This window comes from Cervus elaphus, chromosome 5 (assembly GCF_910594005.1).
Source record: "Cervus elaphus chromosome 5, mCerEla1.1, whole genome shotgun sequence".
Taxonomy (NCBI): Eukaryota; Metazoa; Chordata; class Mammalia; order Artiodactyla; family Cervidae; genus Cervus; species Cervus elaphus.
Genome location: NC_057819.1, coordinates 114,378,354 through 114,406,202, shown reverse-complemented (window position 1 = coordinate 114,406,202; position 27,849 = coordinate 114,378,354). Strand labels below are relative to the sequence as shown.

The following is a 27,849-nucleotide window of genomic DNA, read 5'->3' as shown; positions in this document are numbered from 1 at the left end:
GTCGAGAAGGTATTAGTAGGGGGTGCTCTTTATCTCCAGGGTCCTGGGTCACCGCGTCCCTACCCAGCTCAGACTCCCGGAGCATCACCGGAGACGCTCTAGGATTGGAAGTTGTTATGGCAACGAAGCTCTCAGAATACTGAGGAAAGCCGAAGCCTAGAGAGGCGACACCCTCCTATACCCTCTTCGGCCCCACGGGTAAAGTGGCGCCCCCTACGCACAGGAACCGTGCTTGGGCCCCCGCCCCGGCACGGAGACCACCCTGGACCTCCGGGGGCGGGAGGCCGCTCTGGCCCGAAGCGGAGCCTCTCGCTGGTAGACGGGCCCGAGGGAGCCCCTCTGGGCGCAGCGCCGCTGAGCTGCTCGATGCTCCGACCGGAAGTGCTCTTCACCGCCGACCTCCCACCCGGCTCTCTGGTCCCGGCGGTAAGATGGCGGCTGCCGCGGAGTGCGATGTGGTAATGGCGGCGACCGAGCCAGAGCTGCTAGACGATGAGGAGACGAAGAGGTAACTGGGTGGCAGGGTAGGGGAAGGGGCGAACTTCAGCTCCATGGCTCCGGGAATCCCGTCCTTGCTGTGGTGCAACCCCTGTAGAGGCGATGCCCCGCCCTCCGAGAACCCCCCCTCCCCAATCTGAGATTGAGTCCGGATGGACCCCCTGAAGGGGCGCTCTTGGAGGCTTGCCCTCCTCTCCCGCTTCCGCTTTGCTGAGGAGCTGAGGTATGGCCTTGTACCCCAAGCAGAGAGGAAGGTCGTTCTCGTTGTAGAGGCCAGGTCTGTGAGGGGATCTTGGAGGTTTTTTGCGGGGTGGAGGAGGCGGCACGGCGATAATGATGCCTTCTTACACTGCCCCCGTCCCCCTCCTTCTCTTGTTAATTTCTGTACCTGTTGTCTATCAGCCCTTTGCATCTCCAGAGCTTTTGCTGTCCTCATCCTCCTTGCCTCCGTAATCGTACCCCAGCGAGCACTAGTTGGGCCCGAGGTGACTGTGTGTGTCTCTATGATTGACCTGGTGGTCCTTCGGTTACCCCAGAAGTGGAAGGTGATAGAGAAAGAACGGTGAGGGGTTTTGTCTCATGCTGTACACGTCAAACCCTCTCCCTCCACCCTTCCGAAGATCCTCATTCTTCCCAGGGCTGTTTCTTAAGTTAAGCAGCAAGGAGGAGGGCAGCTGCTTGGGCTGTTGGCGCTGCTGGGCAGCCGCAGTGCCTCGAGATTGCCAGTCCGGACCAGCCAAGGGAGCTGCTGAGTGAGTGGTTTTCGAGAACACTCTGGATTTTGGCTACAGCTAAGGCAGGTTATTGGAAGTGGGGCTGGAACACAGTTGTGGGTAGTCATTCTTGTCCTAAATATGGAGCAGAATTAACAAAAAGCTTCTGGAAGTTTGGAGCCCTGTCTTATCAACCTCGAGTTAATTGACTACAGTTCCCACAGTCTCTTTCCCACATATTTCGTATCTTTATACCAAGGCCATTCTGGCTTCATTCTGTGTGGTTTGAGGTGGTGGTTAGTTCATGAGATCTGAAATCAGGATTCCGAGATTTTTTTTTTCTTTTTAACTATCCAGATTTGAAACATAAGAAGTACTCAAGGAGGCAGAATGAATAGTTAACTAGCTTAAGGGTAGTTACTGCAGCCAGTTGTCTCAAGTTCCTGACTTGTTGGGAGCTGAGAACCTTGACAAAATGTAGTTTGCAGGTTAGTAGGTCCCTGGGATGGGCTATATGTAATTGTAAATGAATTCAGTATAAATTTCTGATGTGGGCACTGTCCCTAATTTGAATTTCACGTCAAAGCCCCTATGTAAAGCAAATCTTTAAAATTTCAGCCTTAGAGGATATTCTATCGTAAGAAAAGGTAAAACAGGTGATGCTGTAATGTGACCATGTGATATCACCTGCCTGCTCAGTCTGACCCCACGGACTATAGCCTGCCAGGCTCCTCTGTCCATGGAATTTTCCAGGCAAGAATACTGGAGTGGGTTGCCATTTCCTCCTCCAGGCAGTCTTCCCAACTCAGGGATCGAACCTGCATCTCCTGCCTTAGCAGGCAGATTCTTTACCACTGCACCACCTGGGAACCCCACATCACACACACAAAAAACATGATATTTGCTAGCAGTTAACAGAATAAGGAAAGGTGTTAACTTATCTTAACTGCCTTATTTCATGGAGTTCAAGATTTCATTGAGTGTAAAATACATGGTTGTTTTAGCTATCACTAAGAAAAAAAACAAAAGCATTCTTATGAAATAGACTTGTATGTTAAACATATAGATCTTTTTAAAACATAATAAAATATGAATGTTTATTGTGTATCACTTAAAAAACGTCAAAAGGAAAATATAATGAAATAAGCAAAAATATCACAGTTTCACTTTCTGTCTTGTAAGACATCCTTAGGAGGGTAAATATTGGACTCTGTTAGTAGGGAAAAGCCTTGTTTATGTGTAGATTTCCAATGCTGAAAATGGAGTGGTGACTTAGAGGTTTTGGAGGAAGATGGTTTCACATTTTTCACGTATCCTGGAGCCCTCATGTGTAGCCACAGCAGAGGGTAGGGATAGGTATGTCTCTTACAAATGCCCTTTACTACCTGACTTGGTTAGTTATTTGGCCAAGTTTGTGTTGTCTCTTGTTACAGTCATAGTCCCAGTTCACTTGGGGACAGGATCGTTGATGGGTCTCGGGTTGTTTTTGTAAAGTCCAGCAAGGAGTTCTTCCTTGTATTGTGGCCCAAGGGCAGCCTGCCTCTGGATTATCATAGTCCCATAGAGGGCAGAGTGAGGAGCTTTCAAGATGTTCCACCTCATGGTTGTAGCATTTTAAATGGCTGCATTGTTTTAAAAAAAAAAAGGCTGCATGTTTTATTTCCTTAGCTTTAGAGTCTCTAGAGAGAAAGAAGTGGATTTCAATTTTCTTTGCCTGTCCCTCTGAACAAAATTCTTTTTTCCCTCATAGCTGAAAGGCTAGAATGAAAGGTGTGTTAGTTGGCAGTCCAGAATAGATCGGGCTTCTGAATGTGAGGATTATTATTTCTCTTTGCCCACCAGAACAGATAAAGCTGCTTGGGAATCCCAGAGGACTCAATTTCTGAGGTGGTTTATTTCAGCTAATTTAAAGTCTTCTCATTTTCCTGAGAAGTTGCTGATTTTTTTACCTGATCTATGAATGCCTATCTTGAGTGAAGGCTGTCTGCTCCAATTTCCCAGATTGGGGAGCAGTTTGGTCACTGTAGGTAGTCTTTATTATGGTAAAATCAAGGGATTTCAAGTTGCTTATCAATAGAAGAAGCACTTGTGTATCTCAGCATATCCCTTGGGGATATGACTGAGCAGTGAGGTCTGGAAGACCCTACAAGAGCCATTGACTGAGGAGCAGGGCATACGTGCGTGCTCAGATGTGTCGGACTCTTTGCAACCCCATGGGCTGTAACCCACCAGGCTCCTCTGTCCATGAGATGTTCCAGGCAAGAATACTGGAGTGGGTTGCCATTTCCTCCTTCAGGGGATCTTCCCGACCCAGTGATCCTACGTTGGCAGGCAGATTCTTCACCACTTGAGCCACCAGGGAGCAGGGTATCCTAACCTGATTCCTTGGGCTGATCATCTCAGTATCTGTTTTCCTGATGGAGATAAACAAGAACAATCATTATGAGGCTCTTTCTTAGTACCTCAGTATTGTAAACTAAACTCTTGAAATTTTGCCTTTTCTTTCTCTCTGCATATTGGTGGTGGGAAGCACTGAACCCTGAATCCGTCTCCAGGAGTTGCTATTCAGTGCAGCTCCTTGGAGTGTTTTGGAGTTTGTGGCCTTAACTGTGGAGCTTGCGGGGATGCCTGTCCCTCTTCTTCCCCACTTTGTTTCAAATTTTTAGGTTTTTGTCCCCCTAAACTCTTTTGAAGTTCCAGGGCAGGCAACTAGACAAAGCCTGCAAGGTGAATGGGAATTGTCTTTGACCTTGAGCCCCAATCAGAGAGAAACTCTGCTCTCAGCAGTATGTGTGGTATACTCATGTGTGTCCCATGGAGAAATGGTACACGGGACAAATAAGTCATGGTTAAGGAAGGGCTAAGCCTAGGAATACAGAATCCTGAATACAAGCAAATAGTTGATTGAACCCTGATACTAACAAGTGGCAAAATTATTAATTAATCATAGCAGGAGCAAAGGTAGAGTTTAGAGGAAGGATGTCTCTGTTCTCTGCTGCTTTAATTCAGATCCACATATTAGCTGAAGCCAGGTAAATTGAGCAGTTTTAATAAAATGTTGGCCTAAGTGAGTGGCAGTTGCTCTACTGTCTAGTTCATTCCCAACGACCAGAACTCTGATTGGCTTAAAGCCCAGGCTTATTGTACATTCCAACCAATCAGGGATTGGTTTAGTCATTGAAGCTAGTAGTTTTAAAGTTTTCAAAATCTGCCTACTAGGCACTTGCCTTTACTTTCTTTCTCTAGGCCTTTAAGAGATTGAAGAACAATGGCCGGTGGCTGCCTAGGTGCCTTGTGGTCTGATGCAAAGTCCCTCTGAGAGCCCATTTCTCCCTTCACTAATGTTTGGTCCCCTTTCTCCTGTGCTGAGTGATGTGGAAGTTACTTAGAGGTCGTTCCAGGTATTCTTTTAAACTGTCTAAATTTCAGCAGTAAGAACAGGATTCGGCATGCAAGTTATTCCAGTAGTCTATTCATTTTATTGGATTGACAGTTTTTTCCCTTCCCCATGCAAGATCCAAACAGCAGTTTCTGTGTTTTAGCCCACCATGGCAGGGGTATAAGTGATTGAGACTTGAGAATGGTAATATGAGCAGGAATATTTGACTTTCAAAGTCTGATTCTGAGATCTAATATTCTATTGGCATATGACTTTGTGTGGGGAGGCCAGATTGTCTGATAAGCAAAGTGTTAACTGTCTCTTCTCATTCTAATATTAGGCTTCTGGGGAGGGTGTCTGAGACAAGCAGGACCTTGATTTATTGGTGTTGCTGTCCTGAGAATTCTTCCTGGGGTAGTTTGCTCTGAGACCATCAACCACCTGATGAACTCAAGAACCAAGAAAACTTGGGAAGCAAAATAACAGTTGGCAATATAGATGGCTGACTATGGTTTCCATCTCCACTCCCCCCCACCCCCCTCACACATACACGTACACACATAAAAACAACTTGGAAAGCAGCCTTTTTCTTAATTGTAGTTCCTCAGTTCTAGATTTTTTGGCCACATCGCGCAGCTAGGATAGCAGGGATCCTAGTTCCCTGACTGGGGATCAGACCCAGGCCCTCCGTAGTGAAAGTGTGGAGTCCTAACCGAGGAATTCCCTAGTTCTTGATTTTTGATGCATGATAGTGTCCCCGTGAGGGTAATGGGAGATGTCACAGAATGGAAAACCAAGGGATAGAAAATGATGGGTTCAGGGAGATCTTTTGAAAACAAGTCTCTGGCTAATGCTGAAAAGCCAGTGGCTGGTGTCCTCAGAGTAGCGTCTACCAAGCTTACTTCTCAGAAGCAGCCTTATGGTTGGGTCTCCTGTTCCCAGGGGTAAATGAAGGTTAAGTAGATGCCATAGATTGTGACATCCCATTTAAGGAGCTAGCATAAGTATTTAACAAAGTTGAGTTCTCTATTTCTGTGAGAATATCCTTCTGCTTTCAGTGATGAGATTTCGGTCCAGCCTGAACTGATTCCTGCTTCCTCTTTTCCCCCTCTGAGTAAGAGAAGACCAGAGCCTGCTCCGGGGCCTTGGCTGGCGTCCTTCCCGCTTCAGCAGTAGAGAGCGCTGTTGCCTTGTGTAGTCTGTGTCTCTCTGCCCTTGGCAGCTCTTGGTCTCTTCTGGCTCTGCCCCTGTGGAGACTCCTGCGAGTGTCCAGACAGAGGACAATTTGAAGTGGTATATTTTCTTCACCTCCATCTCCTTCTCTCTTCTGGGGGAGGGCGGATGTTTTAACTGGGCTTTTAAGTGAAAGCAGGAGCTTTCTATTCTACAGAACATTGGGGGAAAGAAGCTGGGTAGCCCACCCTTACCAACATGTAGCAGCTGGATAGAGACCAGGTTCTGTTTTCTCTGGACCTTTATGAGGCCTTTGTTTGCACTCAGTATGCAGCGCTTTGCATTTTGCAAACACTCTTATCTGTGGAATCACGTTGTTTAGTTGCTAAGTCCCGTCCAACTCTTTGTGACCCCTTGGACTGTAGCCTGCCAGGCTCCTCTGTCCATGGGATTTGTTCCAGGTCATATGTAACTTCCACCTATTCATGTGAAACTTGTTAGGTTAGAGGACTAAATAGAAAGAAATCGAATAACATGCACTTGGTAAGTTGGAGTGAAAGGCTTCTGGGCTCCTTTTCCTTTACTCTCCGTGAAGGTCAGAGAGCACGCATGACACGGCCCCTGTGACTTGCCTTTGGGGACAAGAGGTCTCACACTGTGGGAAGGAAAAAGGAATTTCTGCTCTGAAACTGGCCAGGATCCTGTAAATTCTGAAGGATGGAGGGCATTTCTAGATCAACGGGCAACTAGTAAATTTGATTGAATAAAAGAAATGGGTGCAGCAATCATAGAGTAAGGGTAACATTTTGGAATTACTAAATATAATACAAATGCATAAAGGATACTTGACTCATTGACAGTATAACATATAATTATTAAAAGCCTGAGGGTAAAGAAAGGAAAGGTCTTTTTCTATAAAGTTATTCCTGCCAGTAAAATAGTCTCCAGGTCAGAGGCCCCTAACACTCCTTTTCTCTGACAAGAAATCATTTTGTCCCGAGTTGTAATTTTAGCAAAGCTTCATTTTTCTTCCACTTCTGAAGTAGCAGAATACATTGGGAAAATGCAAAGAAAAAGAAAAAAAAAGACCTCATTCAAGCTGCTACATATGTTTTGATTTAAACTGTTATTAATGGCTATTGGAAGAGCTGAACTTTATGAAAAATCTGTTCTAGCCAAATACTTGAAATAAGAGCACAGTGGTTCACCCACCACCCCCTCACTTTGATCATTCAGAAATCTAATCAATCAGTATTTCCTCAGTTGCAAATGTAGAGTAGTAAAGTCTTTATTTTTCATGCACTGGGGTAAAATAAATCTAAAAGCGGTATATTACAAATATACCTGTGAAGTAATTCTAGAGAGAACCCAGTAATGTTGAGACATTTAAAAAAAACAAAAAAAACTACTTGCCAGTGAATCCTGCGTTAAGTGAGAGTTGTAAAGTTTCTAAATACTTCTTTCATTTCTAGAAGGTAGACTAGTTGGCCTACGGCAAAGGTATTGTTTAAGTGTTCATCATGGAAGTATTTAGAGAGAAAATGGAAGTTTTTGTAGAGCATCTAACTTGGGACACATTACATTTCAGCTTTGGTGTTTTAATGTGTTTTTAATTTAGCTGAGTTATAAATGTGCAAAGTTGGCTGGTGATCATAAGCCCAAGTTGTCTGATTTGATCACATGATGCTGAGCCCTGCTAAGACCTGTGTGATACCAAAGGATTCCCTTGGCAGGGTTTGTTGGTGTAATTAGCATCTGTGGTGAATGAATGCTAAATTAGAGAATGGAACCACATGATCAGAGGATGTACAGATTTTAGTGCATGTATAGTGTTAGAAGACGGAGAAGGCAATGGCACCCCACTCCAGTACTCTTGCCTGGAAAATCCCATGGACGGAGGAGCCTGGTAGGCTGCAGTCCATGGGGTCACTAAGAGTCGGACACGACTGAGCGACTTCACTTTCACTTTTCACTTTCATGCATTGGAGAAGGAAATGGCAACCCAATCCATTGTTCTTGCCTGGGGAACCCCGGGGACGGGGGAGCCTGGTGGGCTGCCGTCTATGGGGTCGCACAGAGTCGGACACAACTGAAGTGACTTAGTAGCAGCAGCAGCAGTGTTAAAAGAGCAGGTTTCCATGCTGCAGCTCTCTGGTTGATGAGGTTATTTCGAAAAGTAAAGAAATAATATTTTAAAGTAGCAAAGCAGAACAAGAGTGGAGTGTCTTCTTACCTTTGTCTGTGAAGGAAAGGCAGCCTGGCCCTTTGGCACTGATCCTGCTGTGGGACGCCTTTGCGTCATACATCCAAAGAGAGCAGAGTTTTTGGAAAATCTTTCAGTAGCTGTTTTCACAGGAATTTGTTGCTGACTATTAAAGTGAAAGGACTGGTCTGATGGAGGTAGTCATTCCCAGCATCCCATCAGTGAATCAGAGAAGTGACACTTATTCTGCCTGGAGTTGATCCAGGAATTGGGTGTGGAACTGGATAAATTAGTTTTAACCCTAAAACCTAGCCATTAACAGGATCTAGTGGGGAAAACTTAAGACTCGAAGATTCAGGAAACCTGTGCAGCCCCCTTGGGTGCCTCACGAGCTCTTCCTCTTTTGGAAAACACACAATATTGGGTCCTCATTGGAAATGTTTTGAAAATTTGAAAATGCACTAGAAATGTAGTGTAGATGTTAATAGTGACATCAGGTCAGCTCTGACCAAGTCTGTGTTTTGATGTGGTATTGTATTTCAGAGTTTAGTCTGAATTTTGTTTTGCGGCCATAAAAATAATCTGTAGTTTAATGTAGTCCCTTTTGAATCTGTTCCTTTTTTAACCCGATCCATGTGAATCCAGTTAACCTTAATTCATTTTTTAGTACTGATGTGTTTTAGTTTGGTACATGTAACCTCACTTGGTTCTCAAATTAATTGACTGGCAGCTGAGTGGAGTGACAGATGCCACGGCCAGATTGCCTTCAGTCCCAGTGTTAACCAGCTCTCCTCCTTCTCCAGTCCTGCGCCTTTGACATCTCATCCTTCAGTCCCTCAGCTGTAAGGGCAACTTGAACAAGCTTCAGCCCTTTCTCAGACTCCCAGGCAGGACTTGAATGGATTTGACCCTGGAATTGTTCCTGATGCAGCCTTGTTCAGTTCTTGCTGCTGCCATGCTGGATTCCAAAGATCCACTCTTTCTTTGACTGGTCTTGCAGGGTCAGGCTCATTGGTCAAAGCTCATCGTGTATTTGGTGGGGAGGTTCATAGTGAAGGAAGGACTCCGCTTTGGGTGTTGGACCTGGAGGCAAAAAATAAGCATTCAGTTTAAAAGCACTAAGTACCCATTGTTTAGGCAGCTGTTAATCAACCATGTTTCTATGAAAATAAGTCCTTTTCATGAGGCAGTTGTGTGGGAATAGCTAATTCTGGCCTGATGCTGTGCAGTGTGAGGTTAAAAACATGGTAACTTGTCACAACACAATTCTTCTTGTTCTTTCTGCTGTGGGCTGACTCTACATTACTCGCTTTGTTTGCTCTAGAATGGAATCTACTCACGATTTACTAAAATGAAATGCATTTCTTGGGGGAGGCAAAGTCCAGTTCACTAGGTCATGCATCTTAAAGGGAAAGAAGCCTTGCTCTCTCTGTGACTAATTGTTAGGAGTGTCATTTGGCTCATTTAAATCCAGATTGCCTGTCTGGAGTTGGATTTATATGCTGGGGCTGTTTTGTGTCTTAGTTGAAAGAAATTCATATTCACTGTTCTTAGCATTACAGGTTAATTTTTAAAGTCTCAGGCAATAGGTAGAGGTGAGTGTTAGAGAGAGCTCAGTATAGTAGATAGGGTACAGCTCAGCTTTGGGATCTGCCAGGTGTGGGTCAACACCGTGACCTCCAGCCAGTTTTCAACCTCTAAGCCTTAATTTCCTCCTTTGAAACATGGGAATAATGAAACTCACCTGATAAGATAATGTATGGAAAGTGCCTGGCCTCAGTAATGATTACTGATTTTCCACAGAAGTCATCTTTTAGAATTTTGGATAGAAAGCCAGTGCTGAACTTATGGCTTCCTTCTCTTTCAGGAAGGAAAGGGCACCTCTCTGTAGCTCTCCAGAGTGTTCCATCTTTTTTTATTTTAGATTGTTCCATCTTCGACTAACAAGCTTTCTGCACTGACACAGCATGTATCTGAGTGCCCAGCTGCCTTTAGTTTTCCTCAGGAATTTGTGTGGTCTTAGCCACTGGCTGACTGAAGAGAAGGCCCGGTCTTCTCAAAGAAGGCTCGGTCTTCTCAGGTACAGTTTGGGTCTAATACTTCTTTTGCATTTTCTCCTCCCATTTCTTCATAGTGGTTTGACTCAACTTCTGACATCCAGTGTGGGAGAAGTCCTTTCTTCAGTCTTTTGGCATGTTTGCTCTTTTTTTTAATATTTATTTTTATTTATTTATTTGGCTGCACAGGGTCTTAGTTGTGGCATGTGGGATGTAGTTCCCCAACCAGGGATCAAACACAGGGCCCCAGCACTGAGAGATCAGAGTCCTAGCCACTGGATCACCAGGGGAGTCCCTGGCATGTCTGCTCTTAAAAGATAGGCTCTTCATCATTTTTATAGTGCCTGGCTTAATTTACTGTTACAGTATGGTGTTCACCATGTAGAAAGATTGTTCTTGGTCTTATAAGTCTTGCACTTGAGGGATCCTTCTTGAGAACTTTTAATAGCAGATGGCCTCTTTACAGCATTGTGACAATTGGTATAATAATTCAAATCCATCACAGATCAAACCTGTCAACATTTATAGGTCATTTTCCTTTTCTTTTTTTTTCCTTAGTTCCCTAACCAGGGATCGAACCTGGGCCCTTGCAGTGAAAGTGCCAAATCCTAACCACTGGACTGCCAAGGAAGTCCCCCATTTTGCCTCTCCTTTCTGCTAGCAGACCTTTCATGTTAGTGGGACTTGCCAAGGCCGTGATGGAAAAAAGTGGAAAGGGAGATCGCCTCAATAAAAGGTGGCGTTACCAGTTTATAGTTTAAAATACATGAGTAAATAAAATCACAAATCTCCCCAGTACCACAGTGCATAGAATCAAGCTGTAAACTTCTTATACCATTACCAAGGTTAAGAACTGTACGTTCATCACCACTTCAGGCAGCCCTTGAACTGGGCTCTTAGCGTGTGTTAAGGAAAGAAAAAGAAAAAAAAGAAATTCCATTACTCTTCCTTACAACAGAAGTGCCCAGATGTTTAGTTATGTTACAGTAATCATTTTTGGTAAAGAATTATCGTTGTCATTCAGGTTGGTCATTAGGGTGATTCATTGGAGGGATTTTGGATATCTCTGGTATAGGTTACAAGTTTGTTCTTTGAGACATTATTGGTCATATCTGATTTGATTTTAGTTCTTTGGTCAAGATTATAATTCCCCATTATATATCATTGTTTCTTTTTGAAAGTATAGTTTGTCTCATGGCACAGCTTCAAAAAATGGATCTTGGAGTAGGGCAGAATTTTTGATATTACCCATTGGGTGGTTATGCAAGGTAGTAGAGGGATGGTCAGGGGAGCAGTAAGCATCCACATAGATGTGACAGACAGAGAGACTTACAGTAGGTGGGTCCTTCTTGGAGTGTGACTCTGGCAGCCGATGTTTTGTCTCTTGTCTCCCAAGTTCTTGTTGTCTCCTGTCACTCAGCTCTGTCGTCCCTCTTAAACACCAGTATGCTATGTTTTTAACATCTTTGTCACCTGCTTTTGCTCTTTCCTTCCGGTGACCAGTGCATGAGCCCAGTTTTCGAAAGAATAAATCATCAAGATTCCAAGGATACGACTCATTGCACATTGAGAAATCAGTTGCCCCTGAAAGGAATTTCCTATAACTTGTTTTGTCAGTTTGCTAGAGACAGAGTTGTGACACAGTGGAAAGGAAATAAATATAAAAATTTTGTCTCTGTGAGAGAGTGTCTATAAATTGGTGTCAGTCCTAAGGGAATGATTAAAGGTAGGGATAGTGAGAGGGAGGTCAGGCAGCATAAGAGAGTTAATTTTTGATTTAGTTTGAATGTATCTAAGTGACAAAAAAATATAGCATCTGAAAAACTCAGATGCTCTCAGTAGCACCTCCTTTTGGCCCATCAGCCCATTGAACAAATCTGTAAATTCCTTCAGGTATCACATTAACTTTCAGCTCAATGTGCTGGGGACTCTAGACCAAAAGATTGCTCTCTTGAGATTACAGAGGTCATTCTCTGGGTATAGTAACTTGATTCTCTTTCTCTTTCCTTTTCAGAGAAGCAGAGTCTTTCAAGGAACAAGGAAATGCCTACTATGCCAAGAAAGATTACAATGAAGCTTATAACTATTATACAAAAGCCATAGGTGAGAAGGAATATGCTTGAAAATAATTTGCCAAATGCTGTTATAAATAGCTCCTCTGTAAGAAGTAATCTTTCTGCTGGGTTGATAACTGTTAACTGCGTGAACTATTTCGAGTTTAATGACCTGAAAGAATAACTTTTTCTGGCTCAAGCAGGTGGTTCTTCATTTGGCAAATTAAAGGCAGTTCCAAAAATTCTAGATAATATGGCAGAAGGATATCCACCTTAATCCCCTCAACCATTGCCAATTCATTTACTGTCTTAGAAAATGACCTTTGTAGATTTTTTAAAATTAATTAATTTTAATTGGAGGCTAATTACTTTACAATATTGTGGTGGTTTTTGCCATACATTGACATGAATCAGCCACGGGTGTACATGTGTCCCCCATCCTGAACTCCCCTCCCGCCTCTCTCCCCGTCCCATCCCTCTGGGTTGTCCCAGTGCACCACCGGCTTTGAGTACCCTGTTTCATGCATCGAACTTGGACTGGTCATCTATTTCACACTGAGGAAACCAGAATTGAAAGAGACCTTTGTAGATACTAACGAGTCTTAGTTACATGCTCAGTTTGCAGTATTTTAATCTCCTATCAGCATTTTTCTCACCTAACTTGCTCTGTCTGCACCTCCAACTCAACAAATACAAATTCATTTTTGTATCTTATTACATAAAATACAAATCATTAAGATAAATGTGCTAGTCCCTCACTCCTAAAAGATAATCAGTACACTTTAAAGCTCAGTATAAATTATTTCTAAATAACTTGATGTGTAAGTTGATTTCACCATTGCTACTGTCCATTGCACAAGAAGTCAAAAATTTGGCCATGGACTTTAAAGAGAGCATGCCAACATTCCTCTTATAGTTTGATTGTCTTGATATAGTTCTGAGGGTGTCGGGGCCCCTGAGTTTTTGAAGCAGTGACCCGTGCTAAACTTTGTTTCACATTCTTCTGCCTTTCCTATAGATATGTGTCCTAAAAATGCTAGCTATTATGGGAATCGAGCCGCCACCTTGATGATGCTTGGAAAGTTCCGGGAAGCTCTCGTGGATGCACAACAGTCAGTGAGGTTGGATGACAGTTTTGTCCGGGTATGTAATAGGACTGTTTCAGGGTACTAAGTTGCTTATACTTGAGTTCCTGTAGCCCAGGGTTTCTCAGTTTCTCAATTATTAACATTTCTCAATTATTAACATTTTATGATTATTTAATCATTAACATTTCTTTAATTATTTTAACGTTTAATTAATTTTAATTAAATTATTTTAAATGTTTAATTATTAACATTTCTCATTATTAACATAAGGTTTCTCAATTATTAACATTTGGGGCCAGATAATTCTTTATTGTGGGGGGCTGTCCTATGCATTGTAGGATATTTTCAGCAGACCCCTGCTTTCCCAGTTGTGACAAGCAACAACGTATCTAGCACTGCTGAATGTGCCCGGGAAGGCAGAATCACCCCTGGCTGATAACTGCTGCTGCGGCTCTTTTCATCCCTTGTTGGTTTTGTGTGGGTGTTCCTGCTGTTGATGTCCCTCTGGTTGGCCAGTCATGTTCCTTTCCTTCCCCGTTTGTGTTTCTCCTAGGGACATCTACGAGAAGGCAAATGCCACCTATCTCTAGGGAATGCCATGGCGGCATGTCGTAGTTTCCAGAGAGCCCTAGAACTGGATCATAAAAATGCTCAGGCCCAGCAGGAGGTATGGGCTTGACCCTGTCTGTATCAGAGGAAACACGGTGGTGTACTTGGGAGGAATAGGGACTTGAAAATCAGAACCGAGATCCTGTCTCACTTCTGCCATCAGCCACACCTGGGTGACTGTGCACAAGTCTCGTAGTCTCTCTGAGCCTCAGCTTCCTTATCTGTAAAAGGGGTTTTGAATATGATTTACAGCTTTGGAAAATCTTATGAAATTTAGAGAGTTTCTGAGTTGGCGGGAGTGGGGCATGGGCAGATGCATCAAGAAACTGATTTGAGTGAGATTAAAAAATTTGTATGAATTCAGATCCTAATTGTTAGCAGCTAAAACATGTTTTAATTCCATTTTCTTATTTACCTTGTTTACTGTTGGATATGTTTTAGTAAGAATCTCACTAAATCCCTGATAGTGCCTCTTATTTTACATGCATCTTGTCATGGTTCTTACATTTCTGACTTTTAAGTTCAAACTGAGGGTGAAGGTTGAGCCTTAACCTTTCTGTTAAGAAGTCTTGGCTACATCTTCACCAGTATGACTTGTGAAAAGTCTATGGTTCTGATTTTCTTTAAATAAATTCATCAAGGCCCTGTTGGGTTTTGTGGTGGTGGAATCTACAGCTTCATTAAAACTCTCTTATATGATTTTTCTGGTATAGTTCAAGAATGCGAATGCAGTCATAGAATATGAGAAAATAGCAGAAACGGATTTTGAGAAGCGGGATTTTCGGAAGGTAAACTACAACTATGTAGAAATCTCATCTACACTTCTCTCACAAAGTTTGTGTGTGTGTGTGGTAATTAGAGGAGTAGTATGGTACAGAAGATCTAAAATAGTAAATTTTCTCTTTAATTTGGCATTGACCATTTCTTTCCCTCTTTTTGTCTTAAAGACTTAATTTTGTAAAGAACCGTTTTAGGTTCACAGCCAAATTGAGAGGAAAGTACAGAGATTTCCCATAACCTTCCTGCCCCATACTTGCATAGCCTCCCCCTGTGCACATTCTCCAGAGGGGAATTCCAGAGATATATTTGTTACAACGTGTTTTGGGCAGTTATGAATAAAGCTGCTCTAGACATCTGTGTGCAGGTTTTTGTGTGGCTCTAAGTTTCACCTCCTTTGGGTTAATACCAAGAAGTGCAATTACTAGATCCTATAGTAAAAATTGGTTACATTTTGCAAGAACCTATCAAACTGTCTTCAAAAGTGGCCTGTATCCTGCATTCCCACCAGCAAGGAATGAGAGCTCCTGTTGCTCCACATCAACAGAGTTAAAAGAAACTTTTTTTTGTTGAAGTGTTTCTTTTCTTAATTATATTTCACTTTGTAATAAAAAGCAGTACAAGTCTGTTACTTGAGTTCATTCCTATTTCTGATAGGAGGTAGTAGTCTAAAAGTGTGTTAGTAAAGGAAAAGCCAGTTGGAATTAAATATTAAGTTTGGATTACATATTTTTATTAGAATAATGAGAGCTAGCTTTAATACCTGTGAACTGAATGCAGCTATAAATAAAAAGTAGAGGCCTCTTTTACGTTTTTGAATAGTGTTTATAGCCTGTCGTCACTACCCTCTTGGTGTTAAGCATTTCCATGAAAGCACACCACTGTCCTTTATGGTGGTGTATGATAGTTCTTGAAAAAAGTACTTGGCAAAGGGATTGACCTGTGTAAAACATGGGAAAGGTATCTGAGTTGCAGGTATCTTTCTAGGTCTTGAGCAAGGGAACTTGGAAGCAGCTTTCACTAGGTTCAAAGGGAGGTAAGTGGCCCTGAAAAGGGTTAAAAGTCATTGATAAGGATCAGTTTTCAGGATCACTTAAAAGAAGTTTGTATCATACAAGAGCTGGAGTTGTCAATTCATATGTGGGAATTTGCTCAGTACTTTCTGTAGCAGGTCCTCAAATGCTTGATGAAAGGGTATAGTTAAGAATCATTCTTAAGTCACACACTGTGATGGTCTTTATTTGGTAATATCTGATTAGCTTATAGAGTCCCAGTATTAACTTATTAGCGTCCCTCTTCTGTCCGTTGGTTTTAGTAACCACAGTGTCTTTGTAGTGTGGTTCGTACTTTGTGTGTGTGTGTTTGGAAAGCAGTTCTGCCTCCTGTCACGTTTTCTGAGGTTTACATAAGCAAAAGCTTTGTCTCGAAAGGCGGTCTTTTGGGTTTCTTTTCTTTCTTGCCCATCCTGGAGCCAGAATCCCCAGTTTGTGACAGAATCCTCTGTTTGTGACATCCCAGCCCCCCCACTGTAGTTCATGGTGATGTCACAAATGAAGAATTATGATCCTGGCAGGGGAAACAGATGAACTTGTAAGAAACAAAGATCTTTTTTGCCTGCAGCTGTCCATAGTCCTGGGGAGGTGGGGGTGGGAAGTGAAGCCCTGAGGCTCCAACTGACGCTCCCCACCAGGAGCCGAACCGTCTCCGTACAGAACGTAGCAAAGGCAGCAGGGTGTGACTGCTTACTTTTGACTGACTGCTCTCCCCCAATTCTTTTTCTGTTTAAGGAGGGGAAAATTAGCACCATGACTCCCCTACTCAATTCCTGTATTTTCCTATGGTCCTTAGAATTTCCAGGGTATAACCTGTGCTGTTCAAGGTGAGGTGTCCCCACTGTTGACACTGCAGAAGTCTTCCAGGTGCAACAGGTCATGGTGTTTACTTACTCTCCCTTACTTTTAAATTTAAATATTTGAATAAATGCTATTCCTGGTTCAGAAGTGGGGAAGTATAAACAATGATAAGTGTTTCCCCAAACTTGTCTTCCATCTGTCTATTTCTCACCACCGGGGTAAGCACTGTTCTTGTTCTATTTTCTGCTACAGTTTTGGTCTACATAAATAAACAAATACAGATTTTGGCCGTGCTGTGAGGCTTGCAGAATCTTAGTTCCCCAACCAGGGAGTGAACCCGGCCCCTGGAAGAGAAAGCGCCAAGTCCTAACCACTGGATCACCAGGGAATTCCCAACAAATACAAATACAGATTCTTCATTTTCTTTTTTTTTTTTTTCTCTTTTGAATGAAAGGTAATAATACTATGCAAAGTTCTATACCTTGCCCTTTTTATTTTTTTATTTATTTAATAGGCCTTGGAAGTCTTTCCATATCAGTATGGAGAGCTTCTTCATTCTGCGTTAGATCCACATATTGTTCTATGAATGTCTACATTACCTAAACTAGTCTCCTGTTGATGGAATTTGAGTTATTTCTAAGTTTTCAAACTTCATCACTTCTTGATCCCGATGACCATATTCTTAGAGGGAATAGGTGTCCCTGAACTCAAGATTTCTCTGTTGGATCAGTTATTCCTAGGAGAATATGATTCAAGAAGGATTTCCCAGGAATAGCAGATAAACAAAAAGCGAAAGCTCAGAGAACAAACTGAGAAAAAAGATGGAAATATATGGAGAGTCTTTATGAAGCTGAAAGACTGAAAAAATTCCAGCTGTGTGTGTGTGTGTGTGTGTGTGACTTACATTTTGGTTAGTATGACGTGGTAAGTATAGTCTAGGACCACTGAAGATTAGCTAATATGTTGGATATTCTGTTGTAAAGTGGAAGAGTAGCCACTAGCGCAGTCAGTGAGATGTGAGGCTCACGCCACAGAAAGGAGGGAACTCTGAGTGGTGTCAGTAGTATAGGGAGCAGTGAGTCTTTATCAGGCTCTTTTTTGCTGTTCCTTGTCTTTCTTACTAGGCTAAACGTGATGAATTACACAAAATAGCAAATAATAGTATTTCTGCTAGAAGGATGAGAGGTGTTTTTTTTTTTTTTTTTTAATTTTATTTACTTTGGGCTGTGCTGGGTCTTTGTTGCTGCACGAGAGCTTTCTCTAGTTGCAGTGAGTGGGGGCTGTTGTCTGGTTACGGTGTGTGGTCTTCTCAGTGTGGTGGCTTCTTCTGTTGCAGAGCATGGGCTCTAGAGTAGCCCATGGGATTCAGTAGTTGCAGTGCGTGGGCTCGGTTCCCCTGCTGCATGTGGATTCTTCCCAGGCCAGGAGTCTAACCTGGGTCCCCTGCATTGGCAGGTGGATTATTCTTAACCACTGGACCACCAGGGAAGTCCAAGAATGAGAGTTTTGATCACAGTCATTATCGATCAGATTCCCTGTGGAGGCACCTTAGCATGGTGATTAGGGTTATAGGCTCTGGATCTTCGTGTCTAGGATCAAATTCTGTTCTTATCACTTACTAGCTTTGGTGACCTTGAACAAGTTACTTTAATCTCTCTAGTTTTATCTTCAGTCAAGAAGGGTAATAGGGACTTCCCTGGTGGTCCAGTGGTTAAGAATCCGCCTCCAACGCAGGGGACACAACTTGGACCCCTGGTCAGAGAACTGAGATCCCACATGCTGTGGGGCAACTAAACCTGGGCGCCACAGCTAGAGACAATCATGTGCCATAGCGACGAGCCTGTGTGCTGCAATAAAGACCTGGCCCAGTCAGATAAATTAATTTAAAAAATAATAAAGCTAGAAAAAATAAAATTAAAAATAAGGTAGTAATATAACTTTCTTGATAAAATTGTTGCAAGCATTAAATGAGTTAGTGAATTAAAGTACTCAGTAAATGTTTGCTGTCGTTGTCATCATCTGGATCAGCTGCTCTCCTCATTTCAGTGGTTTAATCTGGTAATTTAGGAATGTTCCTGAACCTCTGGCATTACTTTCCCTTGAATCTCTGTGTTACCTGTGACCAGACTAAAGTGAAGACATTTCTGGCGTTCAGGAAGAAGAACCTCATTTGCTTTCTTCTTCCCCATAGGTGGTTTTTTGCATGGACCGTGCCCTAGAATACGCCCCTGCCTGCCATCGCTTCAAAATCCTCAAAGCAGAATGTCTAGCAATGCTGGGTCGTTACCCAGAAGCACAGTCTGTGGCCAGGTATGAAGTCAAGCCAGTTGTGCAGTGAAATGCCAGATAGCACTGAACAAATGCTGTCCAGCAGCTCTCTACATCAGGAGTAACATATGGTCCTATAGGTGGGGTGATCAGACCTTCCTGGGACTTAAAGCCAAAGGTTAGAACAGGTCTGAAAACTTAAGGTTTTACAAAGTTCAATAGGTACTTGACCTGTATGTGAAAGAACAGATGTTAAGTGTTCTTTTGTTTCTACTCAAGGAGTTTGCAAACTGTAAAGGACCAGTTAGTAAATATTTTAGGCTTTGCAGGCTGTGTGGTCTCTGTTAACAGTTCAGCTCTGTCACTACAGTGTAAAAGCAGCCGTAGATAATAGATAAATGAATAGTATTGCTGGATTTCAAGGAAATGTTATTTACAAAATCCAGCAGCAAGTGGGATTTGGTCCTGTGGGCTGTATCTGCCAGCCCTGTTCTAATAAAGATTGTGAGACACAGTGTATAAGGGTGGGATACAGGTAATTTGGGAGGAGTTCTTGGGAATCTACCTTTGGATATTTTCCATATTAGACACATGGTCAAGAAAAAAAAAAATGGCCAAATGATAGTAACGGTGAGGGAAATCCAGACCACAGCTGAATGTGCCCCTTTCTGGCTGTTGCAGTGACATTTTACGAATGGATTCCACCAATGCTGATGCTCTGTATGTACGAGGTCTTTGCCTTTATTATGAAGATTGTATTGAGAAGGCGGTTCAGTTTTTTGTACAGGCTCTCAGGATGGCTCCTGACCATGAGAAGGCCTGCGTTGCTTGCAGAGTAAGTTGTAGGCACCAGAGCTGGGCAGGAAAGAAAGCTTCCGTTTTGCACCTGTAAGACAGGGCGAAAGGTTTCTGCCCATCACAGGGAGTGTGATAACACTTCTTCCCACCTTGCCAGGATGCTTGGTTCTTTCATTAGAATTTATTTCAGGACAACTTTGTATTTGCCTGAAGGTAACTACGATCATTTAGAGTCAGATCCTTTTAATATCTCAGTGTTTTTTCTTTTTTTTCTTCCTTCAGTGAAGAAAAGATAGTAATGCTTATCCTGGGGACTAGAGAGAGATAAACTCTGGGTAACACAGGTCTCATTGGTGGTGTTTTATAAATCTCGGTTTCTCCTGTCCACTCTGTAGCAAGTACCCATGAGCAACAAATAGCCCAGGTGGTGGGGTTGGGCAGGGTAGGGGGCCATCCTGGGATCTAAGAAACAGAAAATAGACTCTGGACTCTCTCTGCAGTGGTCTGAGGGTTTCTGGATGTGAACTGAAACTCCCCTTGCTTTTCTCTGTAGAATGCCAAAGCACTTAAAGCAAAGAAAGAAGATGGGAATAAAGCATTTAAAGAAGGAAATTACAAGCTAGCATATGAACTGTACACAGAAGCCCTGGGGATAGACCCCAACAATATAAAAACAAATGCTAAACTCTACTGTAATCGGGGTACGGTTAATTCCAAGGTAAGCACTTGGTCTGCAACTTGGGGCCTATCTTTTTAAGGGCCAAGAAAAAGGTCTTGGGAACTTTGTCCAGTAAGGGTAAACCAGATGAGAAGAGAAAAGGTTAATATTTCAGCTTGTGAGGAACTTCCTTCTGAGAGGCAAGCTTTTATTTTTTCTGTGGAATTTAGGGACACTTGAGGGACAGTTTAGAAGGATATTCCCACCTGTTCTTCAAGATTCTTCCAGTAAAAAAATGGCTAGGGAAAAAAAGAATGTCTAAAGGCATTGAGACAATTTTTAAAGCAAGTTTTGCTTCTTTTTACCTAACCAAGTGATTCTTTTTTAGGAGGGATTTGGAGGACATGAGAATATGAGGCAGGCTTAGTTTTTTTTCCCCAGTATAACTGATGGTCACCATGCTCATTGGAAAATACCCTAAGTGCTGTCCCACACAACCATCAGGAAACAAGAATAGGCTCCTTACTCCTGCACAGTCTTAGTGGTTTAAAAAATAACAGTAATTCTTATTCCTCCAGTTGGCCTCTGGAAGAATAGGAGGCAAGAACCACCCTTCCTCTTGCCGTGTCTGGTTGGGCACTAACCTGGAACAGTAGATGTGGTTTATGCTTGCAGATAAGTGTGCCTGGCTTCCATCACTTAGAAACGAACCCAATTTTGAATTTGGTGTCCTTAGCCCTCTGAGGGACTTGCTTTCTAAGAATGAATGTGACAGTGGGCCAGCATGACTAATGGATCCTCTTAGAATTTTGAAGCCATGGCCACAGCTTCTGGGCTCAGTCACCGAAGATGTGAAGTATGACTGCTCTCTTTCTCCTGAAGCTTAGGAAACTAGATGATGCAATAGAAGACTGCACAAATGCAGTGAAGCTCGATGACACGTATATAAAAGCCTACTTGAGAAGAGCTCAGTGGTAAGTGCCTCTGGTGGGTGGGGGGAAGAGGGCATTGCTGCTGGCCTGCCAGGGGAATTGCATTGTAGATGATGAAGCAGACCCGGGGATGTTGTGAGGTCATTTGGTCCTTCCCCCTGCCTCTAGGTGGGATTGTTCCAGCCCTAGAGCTATCTTTATAGACCTCCAGCGGAGGAGATTGCACAAGCTCCCTCAGTCTCCCATGCCTGTGTCTTACGCCCCTCACGGTCAGTAAGTTTCCTCTGATGCCTGACCCAAATTCCTTTTGTTAAAGTTTAAAATCCATTTCCTTTGGAGATTTTATTTTGTGTTGTACACTTTTGCTCTAACTTGACACAGTGCTTAGCACACAGTAGGTGCTCACTCAATTAATGCTTTGTTGAATGAATGTATGGTGCTTGGAAGAGGAAGAATAAGGTGTCTCTTATGTAGTTGAGAGTTGTGCCTATCCTGTATGTTCTGGGTTAGGGAAGACAGTGCTTCCATAGGAAGGGATTTAATCTGGCTCCGCATCCCTGCAGTGTAGGGAAGTTCCCTTTGAAATATCCTTGTCTGACTAGGTTATTTATGAGCCAGGATGTGCCTGCCTAGATCCAGCGCTCAGATTTGCCTTCAGAGTCAGATTGCTCTGCAGCATACTTGTTCATCTTATTTTTGAAGCCACTTGACTCTTTTCTCCAGACAGGAACATGAGCAAGGGCTCAGAGAGACTGCTCCCCTAAATCCATCTTACTTCAGATTATTTCCCAGACAGAGGAAAATGTTCTGTCTTTGAAAGTTCCTAGAGGAAGACCCATTTGTTATGTCGCAGTCCTCCCACAGCCGTCGTGTTTCCTGGGGAGTGTGCTAGCCAAAGGACAGGGGCTGCTACTGCTGCCTGGTGAGCGAGCTCGTAGTTCTCAGGCTCCCCAGTCTCACCAGTGGTGGGAGCATGGGCCGCTTCCCATGTAATGTGCCCCAGATTACCCATATTTGTGAAAAATACGGAAGCTGCTCTCCTGTGGTGCCTTTTTTTTTTTAAGTGAATTTCTAAAGTAGATGACTAAATCTGTCACACACAGATTCTGTGAGACTAACCGTCAGTCGTCGCCTCTTTTCATACCATTTGCAGACGCACATGGAAGCTTTGGAATACAGAAGTGTAGTGTACCCTTTGACCAGCTAAAGACTTATTTTAATAGATAAAAAGTGCTGCATCCATGTTTACTGCAGTGTTACTGCTTAAAAAAGCAGACTCTCACCTAGATGTCTAGTAGAGAGGGGGTGACTAGATACATAAGACTGTATCAGTTCAGTGGAACACTGTGAAGTGTTTGAACAGGGAACGGGAAGAGAACAGAAAATTCTGGATTTGTTAGGAGGGTAGTGGGATGAAAGATTTATGTTTTTCATATGTGTGCAATAAACAAGTCAGAAATCGCTTTGGTCAGATAGCTCCTTATCTTTGTGGTAGAAACAGAACTGTCCTCTGCGTAGGTCTGCTGTAAGATCCTGCCACGGAGCACAGCTTGCACTGTTGGGCACAGTTGGCTGAGAACTTGGCAACAGTCCTCTGGAGCAGCTGGGACTGACGAGAAGTATTGGAGATTAGCTCAGGCTGAAGCCTTCCCAGAAGCCTGAGTGCTGCCGGGGTCTGCGTCAGCTCACCCCACTGGTGGGGAGAGGCCGGACCTCTGCTGCAGCTCCAGTCATGGGCTGAATGGAGCTTTCCCTTTTCCCTAAAGCTCTACTTTTCTTTTTCTTTTTAAAATTGTTTTCTTTAATGTTAGGATGTCCTTGAATTTTAAAAAAAGTGTGAAGTGAAACTGTAATATAAGTTTATTTTAGTACATTATGTAAGAGTCTGGAAAGTCCATCAGGTTAGCTTTTTTGTCACATCAGTCTTTACCCAGAGTTGTTATTAATTTTGTGTTACTTCAGTTTATATTATTATGCTTGATCCTGAAAATGGGTTCTCTGCATTCTTAGTAGCATTTGTGCCCTGCATCTATGGAGCATTGATTTTGCACCGTTTTTTAAAAGTCATAAATCAAGATGTGTCAGAAAATTGGAGATGCTTAAGAATCTTGGGCTTGTCTCTCGCCAGCCCCATCAGTCATGCTCCCTCTGCCCTGGCCTCTAGGCCTAGGGGTGCCATGTGATGTTGGCAAAGATGAGCTTGTGTGGCAGCGGCCTAAGAAATTGAACCTCTCTGTGCAGTGGCAAGCTGCACTGCATGGTCACTCTCCACTCCCCAGCTGATGGTGACTGTTTCTGGAATTCCTACAAGAGTGTTTAATCAGTAGGCCAGTCTCAGAGCAAGTGGTATCATCAGGAAAATGCCACTTTATTTCTGTGGAAGAGACATTTATAAGGTCTGGTGATCAGCCTGTCAGGCTAGTTTCCTCCCATCTTGGGTCAGGGTCCTTCCTTCCTCTGTGCCACTGAAATAGAATCAAGCCTGTGTTCACAGTCTCCTTTTCTGTCTCACTAACCTATATCTCTCAGACTGACTAGTCTTAATGGAAGTATTTGCCGGCAGCCGCCACTTTGAACTTGATCCTTCTTGTGGCTGACTAATCCACATCTCCTCTGGATTGGAGCTGGCCCCGCATGTTTATGGCACTTTCAGTTTCAAGACTCTTCCATATCCATTGATATCACTTGATAATTTTTCTCCCTTGTTTCAGTCCCAAGTGTCAAGTAGGTACCTTCACATTGTCTCTCCTCAGGTGATCCAGATGCATCTCGGTGGCTCTGAGTGAAATCAGAAGGAACGTTCTCCCCTTGGTTGCTTTCTGCTCAGAGCAGTGTATCACTTTGCTGGTTGGGTGCAGGTGGCATGAGACCTCTCTCTCTTTCTTGAGGAATTGGTAGCGAATTTTTCTTGTGGCTAGCTTAAGAACTCCTATTTCATGAAGCATCTCAACCAAAAGTTTGTATCTCTTGAGCCATGCCTCTTTCCCTAGAGTGATACCAAAGGCCATTGCTATTTATGTCGCTGTACTGCCCTGTATTTCCTTCTCAGTTACTTGGACACAGAACAGTATGAAGAAGCAGTACGGGACTATGAAAAAGTATATCAGACGGAGAAAACAAAAGGTAAAGAATTTTGAGCACATGTTCCTTAGGGAACTGTGTGGTCTGACTTGTAGGTCCTAAAACTGGACACGGGAGTAGTTTGATTCAAGGGTGAACCTGGAGCTTACTGGAAGAAATGAGCAGAGATCCCAAATGTGGGACAAGGCACCTGTTTTCTGGTCCCCAGTTCTCCCTGCCACTTTGATTTTCTGTGTGATGAGGCCGATGTGAAGAACCTAAGTGTGAATAGATTTTTTAGTTTGCATAAGAAAACATCATAAAAGCCCCTCGTATGGTCAACAGGGCTTCTGACTCCAGGGCATCGGGGCTGGGACTTGGTAAAGGAAGCCAAAAACAGATTTATCCGTTGACGCTGAATGTCTTCCTTCAGAACACAAACAGCTCCTTAAAAATGCACAGTTAGAACTGAAGAAGAGTAAGAGGAAAGATTACTACAAGATTCTTGGTGTAGACAAGAATGCCTCTGAGGACGAGATCAAGAAAGCCTACCGGAAGCGGGCCTTGATGCACCATCCAGGTAGAGCGGGTGGGGAGCGGGGCTCAGTGGGAGGAGCAGGTCAGGCCGGCTGCTGCCATGGTCAGTCCAGCACCAAAGCCTCAGAGAGGCTCCTCGGGTGGAATAAGGTGGTGCTCAGTTCTATACCCTCCAAATGTGGGAAGTACTGGATTCTAAAATGAGACATGATGTAGTCTTTCCCTTGAACTCTGTTTTCTTGAGACTGAGTTCTTCCTGTATTCCTCCCTTTAGATCGGCACAGTGGAGCCAGTGCCGAAGTTCAGAAGGAGGAGGAGAAAAAGTTCAAGGAAGTCGGAGAAGCTTTTACCATTCTCTCTGATCCCAAGAAAAAGACTCGCTATGACAGTGGACAAGACCTTGATGAAGAGGGCATGAATATGGGTGGTAAGTTGGGAGTTGGTTGGGGTGGCCTGGGTTGAAACTGACACCGGTGAAACGTTAGCATTTTTCCTGAAGACATTCTGCGGGCGGAGGAGTAGGGTGGGGGTGGGGGTGTCTTATGTCATCAGCCAGTGATGCCCAACAATTTGTTAAGTGCACTCTGATGACTAGCTGTAATGTGTGAGGTACTGTGATGGGTATGGAAAATAACAAAGCTGAAACAAACCCATAGTCCAGGGGTTTGCAAACCCTGGTCCACGGGCCAAGTCTTACCCTGGGTCTGATAGACATGGAGCCCAATGAGGGCAGTCAAGTGTAGCAGGTGCCAGGGGTACAGAGTGAGTGCCGAGGAGGTCAGCACTAGCAAGGGAAAGCTTGGATATGCAGAAAAGCACAGCACCGTGGGGGAGTGACCAGGGCTCGGAGGGAAGAGGGTGCTTGGGGCAGAGCCACACAGTAGGTGGGGCAGACCTTAGAGGCTACAGGAAACATTTGGGTTTTTCCTTTTGGCTGGAAGTTTTTTTTCTTCCCATTGCAAAGTGTCTGATGACTGATACTTATGTGTCTGGCACATTCCCACAAGCCCTCACAGACTTCAGTTTCCCCAGAAGACTTAGAATGAAGTGAAGCGTAGCTGAGAGCATCATTGCTCACTGTGAGCTCAGCTGGAGATAAAAGAAGCCCTGAGCTGTGCAGTTCTCAGACCACTGCCTCTAATGCCAGCCCTTTCTCTTCCACTGAGAAAATCTTTCGGAACTTAAAATAAGGTTGATGATGCTATATAGATAACCCTGACCTCGCCAGTTCAGGGTGGGTGGGTGTGTTTTACAAACCTAAGTTTTACAGTAATAAACATTGCTCTGCCCAGCAGTTGAGAAGCGCTGTAAGCAGTCAAAAGCTATTGAAGGGTTTAAGAAGGGGAGCCATGGACCTGATTTTGGCTCTGGAGTTATATTTGTCATGGCAGTGAGGAGAGCTGATTTAGAAAAGGTGAAGGGGAGGAGGGAAAACAAGATCACTAAGAGAGGATCGAGGGCACGGTTGGGAGATGGCATCAGCAGGAGTTAGGAGAGGCAGAGGACTAAGTCGAGAGTGGCTTGGGCACAGCTGACTCACTGGGGCCTTTCACTGAGCTCGGGGAACCAGGAAGATGAGTAGATACACAGGCAAAGAATTCACTTTTAAATACCATGTGCCTGTGGGACTGGCCCCTGGAGATAAATCCTGTGCAGTTTAGGCAGACTGGGTATGTGAGGCCCACCATGGCCAGATGAGAAGAGCACCGCGCTGGGGGAGGCTCGAGGCAGCAGTATTCAGTGTTGTTGCTTTCACTGACCAGGTGATTTGGGCAGGTTACTTGAGCTTCCCCCTTAGGTTTTGTTGAGTATAAATTAGTAATGATCTAATGTATGCCAGTCCCAATACCATGATTGCCACCTGGTAGCTTTTTTTCTGACATATGTAGACAGAATATGGCATCACATGCATGCATGCATTCAGTCATGTCTTTCTTAGATACAGCCTTGGTAGCACTTAAGGGATAGATAGCTTCTGGTCCTTCCAGGAGCAGCCCCAGCATTATAGGGAGACAGTGTATGGGTGCAAATGGCATTTCCCATTGTGGAGAAGGTGCAGCAAAGTGGGTTGAGGCAAGGAAAGCTTTCCTTTGGGACACACTTGGAAGTAGAACAGAACAAAGTGGGATCAAGTAGTGGGCTTGCCTCTCGTCCATGACTTTGGGGAAAGGAGGGAAGTGATTGTTATCTGGGAAAGCTTTGGAGACCCATTCTCTGTTAAGTTCCTCTTCAAACACTTCTGATTTTTTCACTTTTTTGTGCTTTCTCTGCTTCTTCTTTTGCTCCACAGATTTTGATGCAAACAATATCTTCAAGGCATTCTTTGGTGGTCCTGGGGGCTTCAGCTTTGAAGGTGGGTGTGCCTGAGTTCCCAGGCCACAAGCCAACACAGGGGCTTCCCAGTTAGGCAGCACTCTGAGAATCAGAGGCTTATCAGTGGAGGTGGCAGAATTCTCTTCTAACAGGACATCTATTGCCTCGGGTGCTGCTGGGGGGGGGGGGGGGGGGGGGGGGTGGTTTCCGCGCACACCTGGCCTAAGGAGCATGAGAGCCACACCTGCTTGGGGTCAGGGAGGTGTCTAACCAGAGCTTCCCCGTGAGGGTGAAGGTGTTAGAAAAACACACATACCACCTGCTCGTGGGCGTCCTCTTGCTTCCCGGGGCCCAACCTGTTTTGATACCCTCAGATGGCTTTGCATTTGGGGTTGAAGCAGCCCTTCGTAACCAGGGCAGAGTGATGTTCCCTTGGAAAGTCAGAGCCAGCTGACAAGCTCTTCTTTTCCCTGCAGCTTCTGGTCCAGGGAATTTCTTTTTTCAGTTTGGCTAATGAAAGGACACCACCCGGAATCCAGAAAATGCAGACTTGCTCAGTTTAACCTCGAATGTGGACACAATTCACCTCCTCCCTTCATCACGTCTCCACGTCCTTAGAGCAGTTTCGTTTTCTCAGTTGGATACCCTGTGTCTGTGTGAGTGGGGTGAAGGAAAGGGAGCCAGCGCCGAAGACTGCGGGGAGGGGAGGGAGGCGGGGGGGCGGACAGGGCAGCTTGTGAATTTTTGTTTTACTGTTTAACTTTATTAAAAAAGAAAAAAAATTAAGAGAATAAAATGTTTTGACCCTTTCTGGCACTTTGCTCTGGCAGCTGCTTTTTGTCACTCCAGTCAGCGGGCCGGACCTGGGCCCCCAGCACG

At 43.9% G+C, this 27,849-nt stretch overlaps 1 protein-coding gene and 1 non-coding gene across 4 annotated transcripts; one reads left to right on the top strand and one right to left on the bottom strand.

The window, feature by feature from the left end:
- Positions 1 to 10: 10 nt before the first annotated feature.
- Positions 11 to 27,786, top strand: DNAJC7 (DnaJ heat shock protein family (Hsp40) member C7). Of its 3 annotated transcripts, none has more exons than XM_043904618.1 (14): positions 11 to 508; positions 12,038 to 12,126; positions 13,096 to 13,220; positions 13,719 to 13,832; positions 14,488 to 14,562; positions 18,596 to 18,714; positions 19,354 to 19,507; positions 20,024 to 20,188; positions 21,011 to 21,102; positions 24,110 to 24,183; positions 24,554 to 24,700; positions 24,932 to 25,084; positions 26,948 to 27,010; positions 27,447 to 27,786. In XM_043904618.1, exons 1-14 carry the CDS (start codon positions 432 to 434, stop codon positions 27,482 to 27,484), a joined length of 1,485 nt encoding a protein of 494 aa, XP_043760553.1. In that variant the 5' UTR covers positions 11 to 431; the 3' UTR covers positions 27,485 to 27,786. The 3 variants fall into 3 exon arrangements, 2 of the variants coding, with proteins under 2 accessions (XP_043760553.1, XP_043760552.1); XM_043904617.1 differs by lacking the exon at positions 11 to 508 and adding an exon at positions 720 to 775; XR_006341311.1 differs by lacking the exons at positions 11 to 508; positions 26,948 to 27,010; positions 27,447 to 27,786 and adding exons at positions 648 to 775; positions 21,229 to 21,329 and having other exon boundaries at positions 24,932 to 25,073.
- TRNAE-UUC lies at positions 10,582 to 10,653 on the bottom strand. Its single transcript has one exon. It is a non-coding gene; the product is annotated as a tRNA-Glu (tRNA).
- Positions 27,787 to 27,849: the final 63 nt, after the last annotated feature.

Bases quoted from the DNA above. Each gene is read 5' to 3' on its own strand.
- DNAJC7 (XM_043904618.1), top strand. From the start codon at position 432: ATGGCGGCTGCCGCGGAGTGCGATGTGGTAATGGCGGCGACCGAGCCA. The intron at 13,221-13,718 runs GTATGTAATAGG...TGTTTCTCCTAG, and splicing joins TGGATGACAGTTTTGTCCGG to GGACATCTACGAGAAGGCAA. The intron at 20,189-21,010 runs GTAAGCACTTGG...TTTCTCCTGAAG, and splicing joins GGGGTACGGTTAATTCCAAG to CTTAGGAAACTAGATGATGC.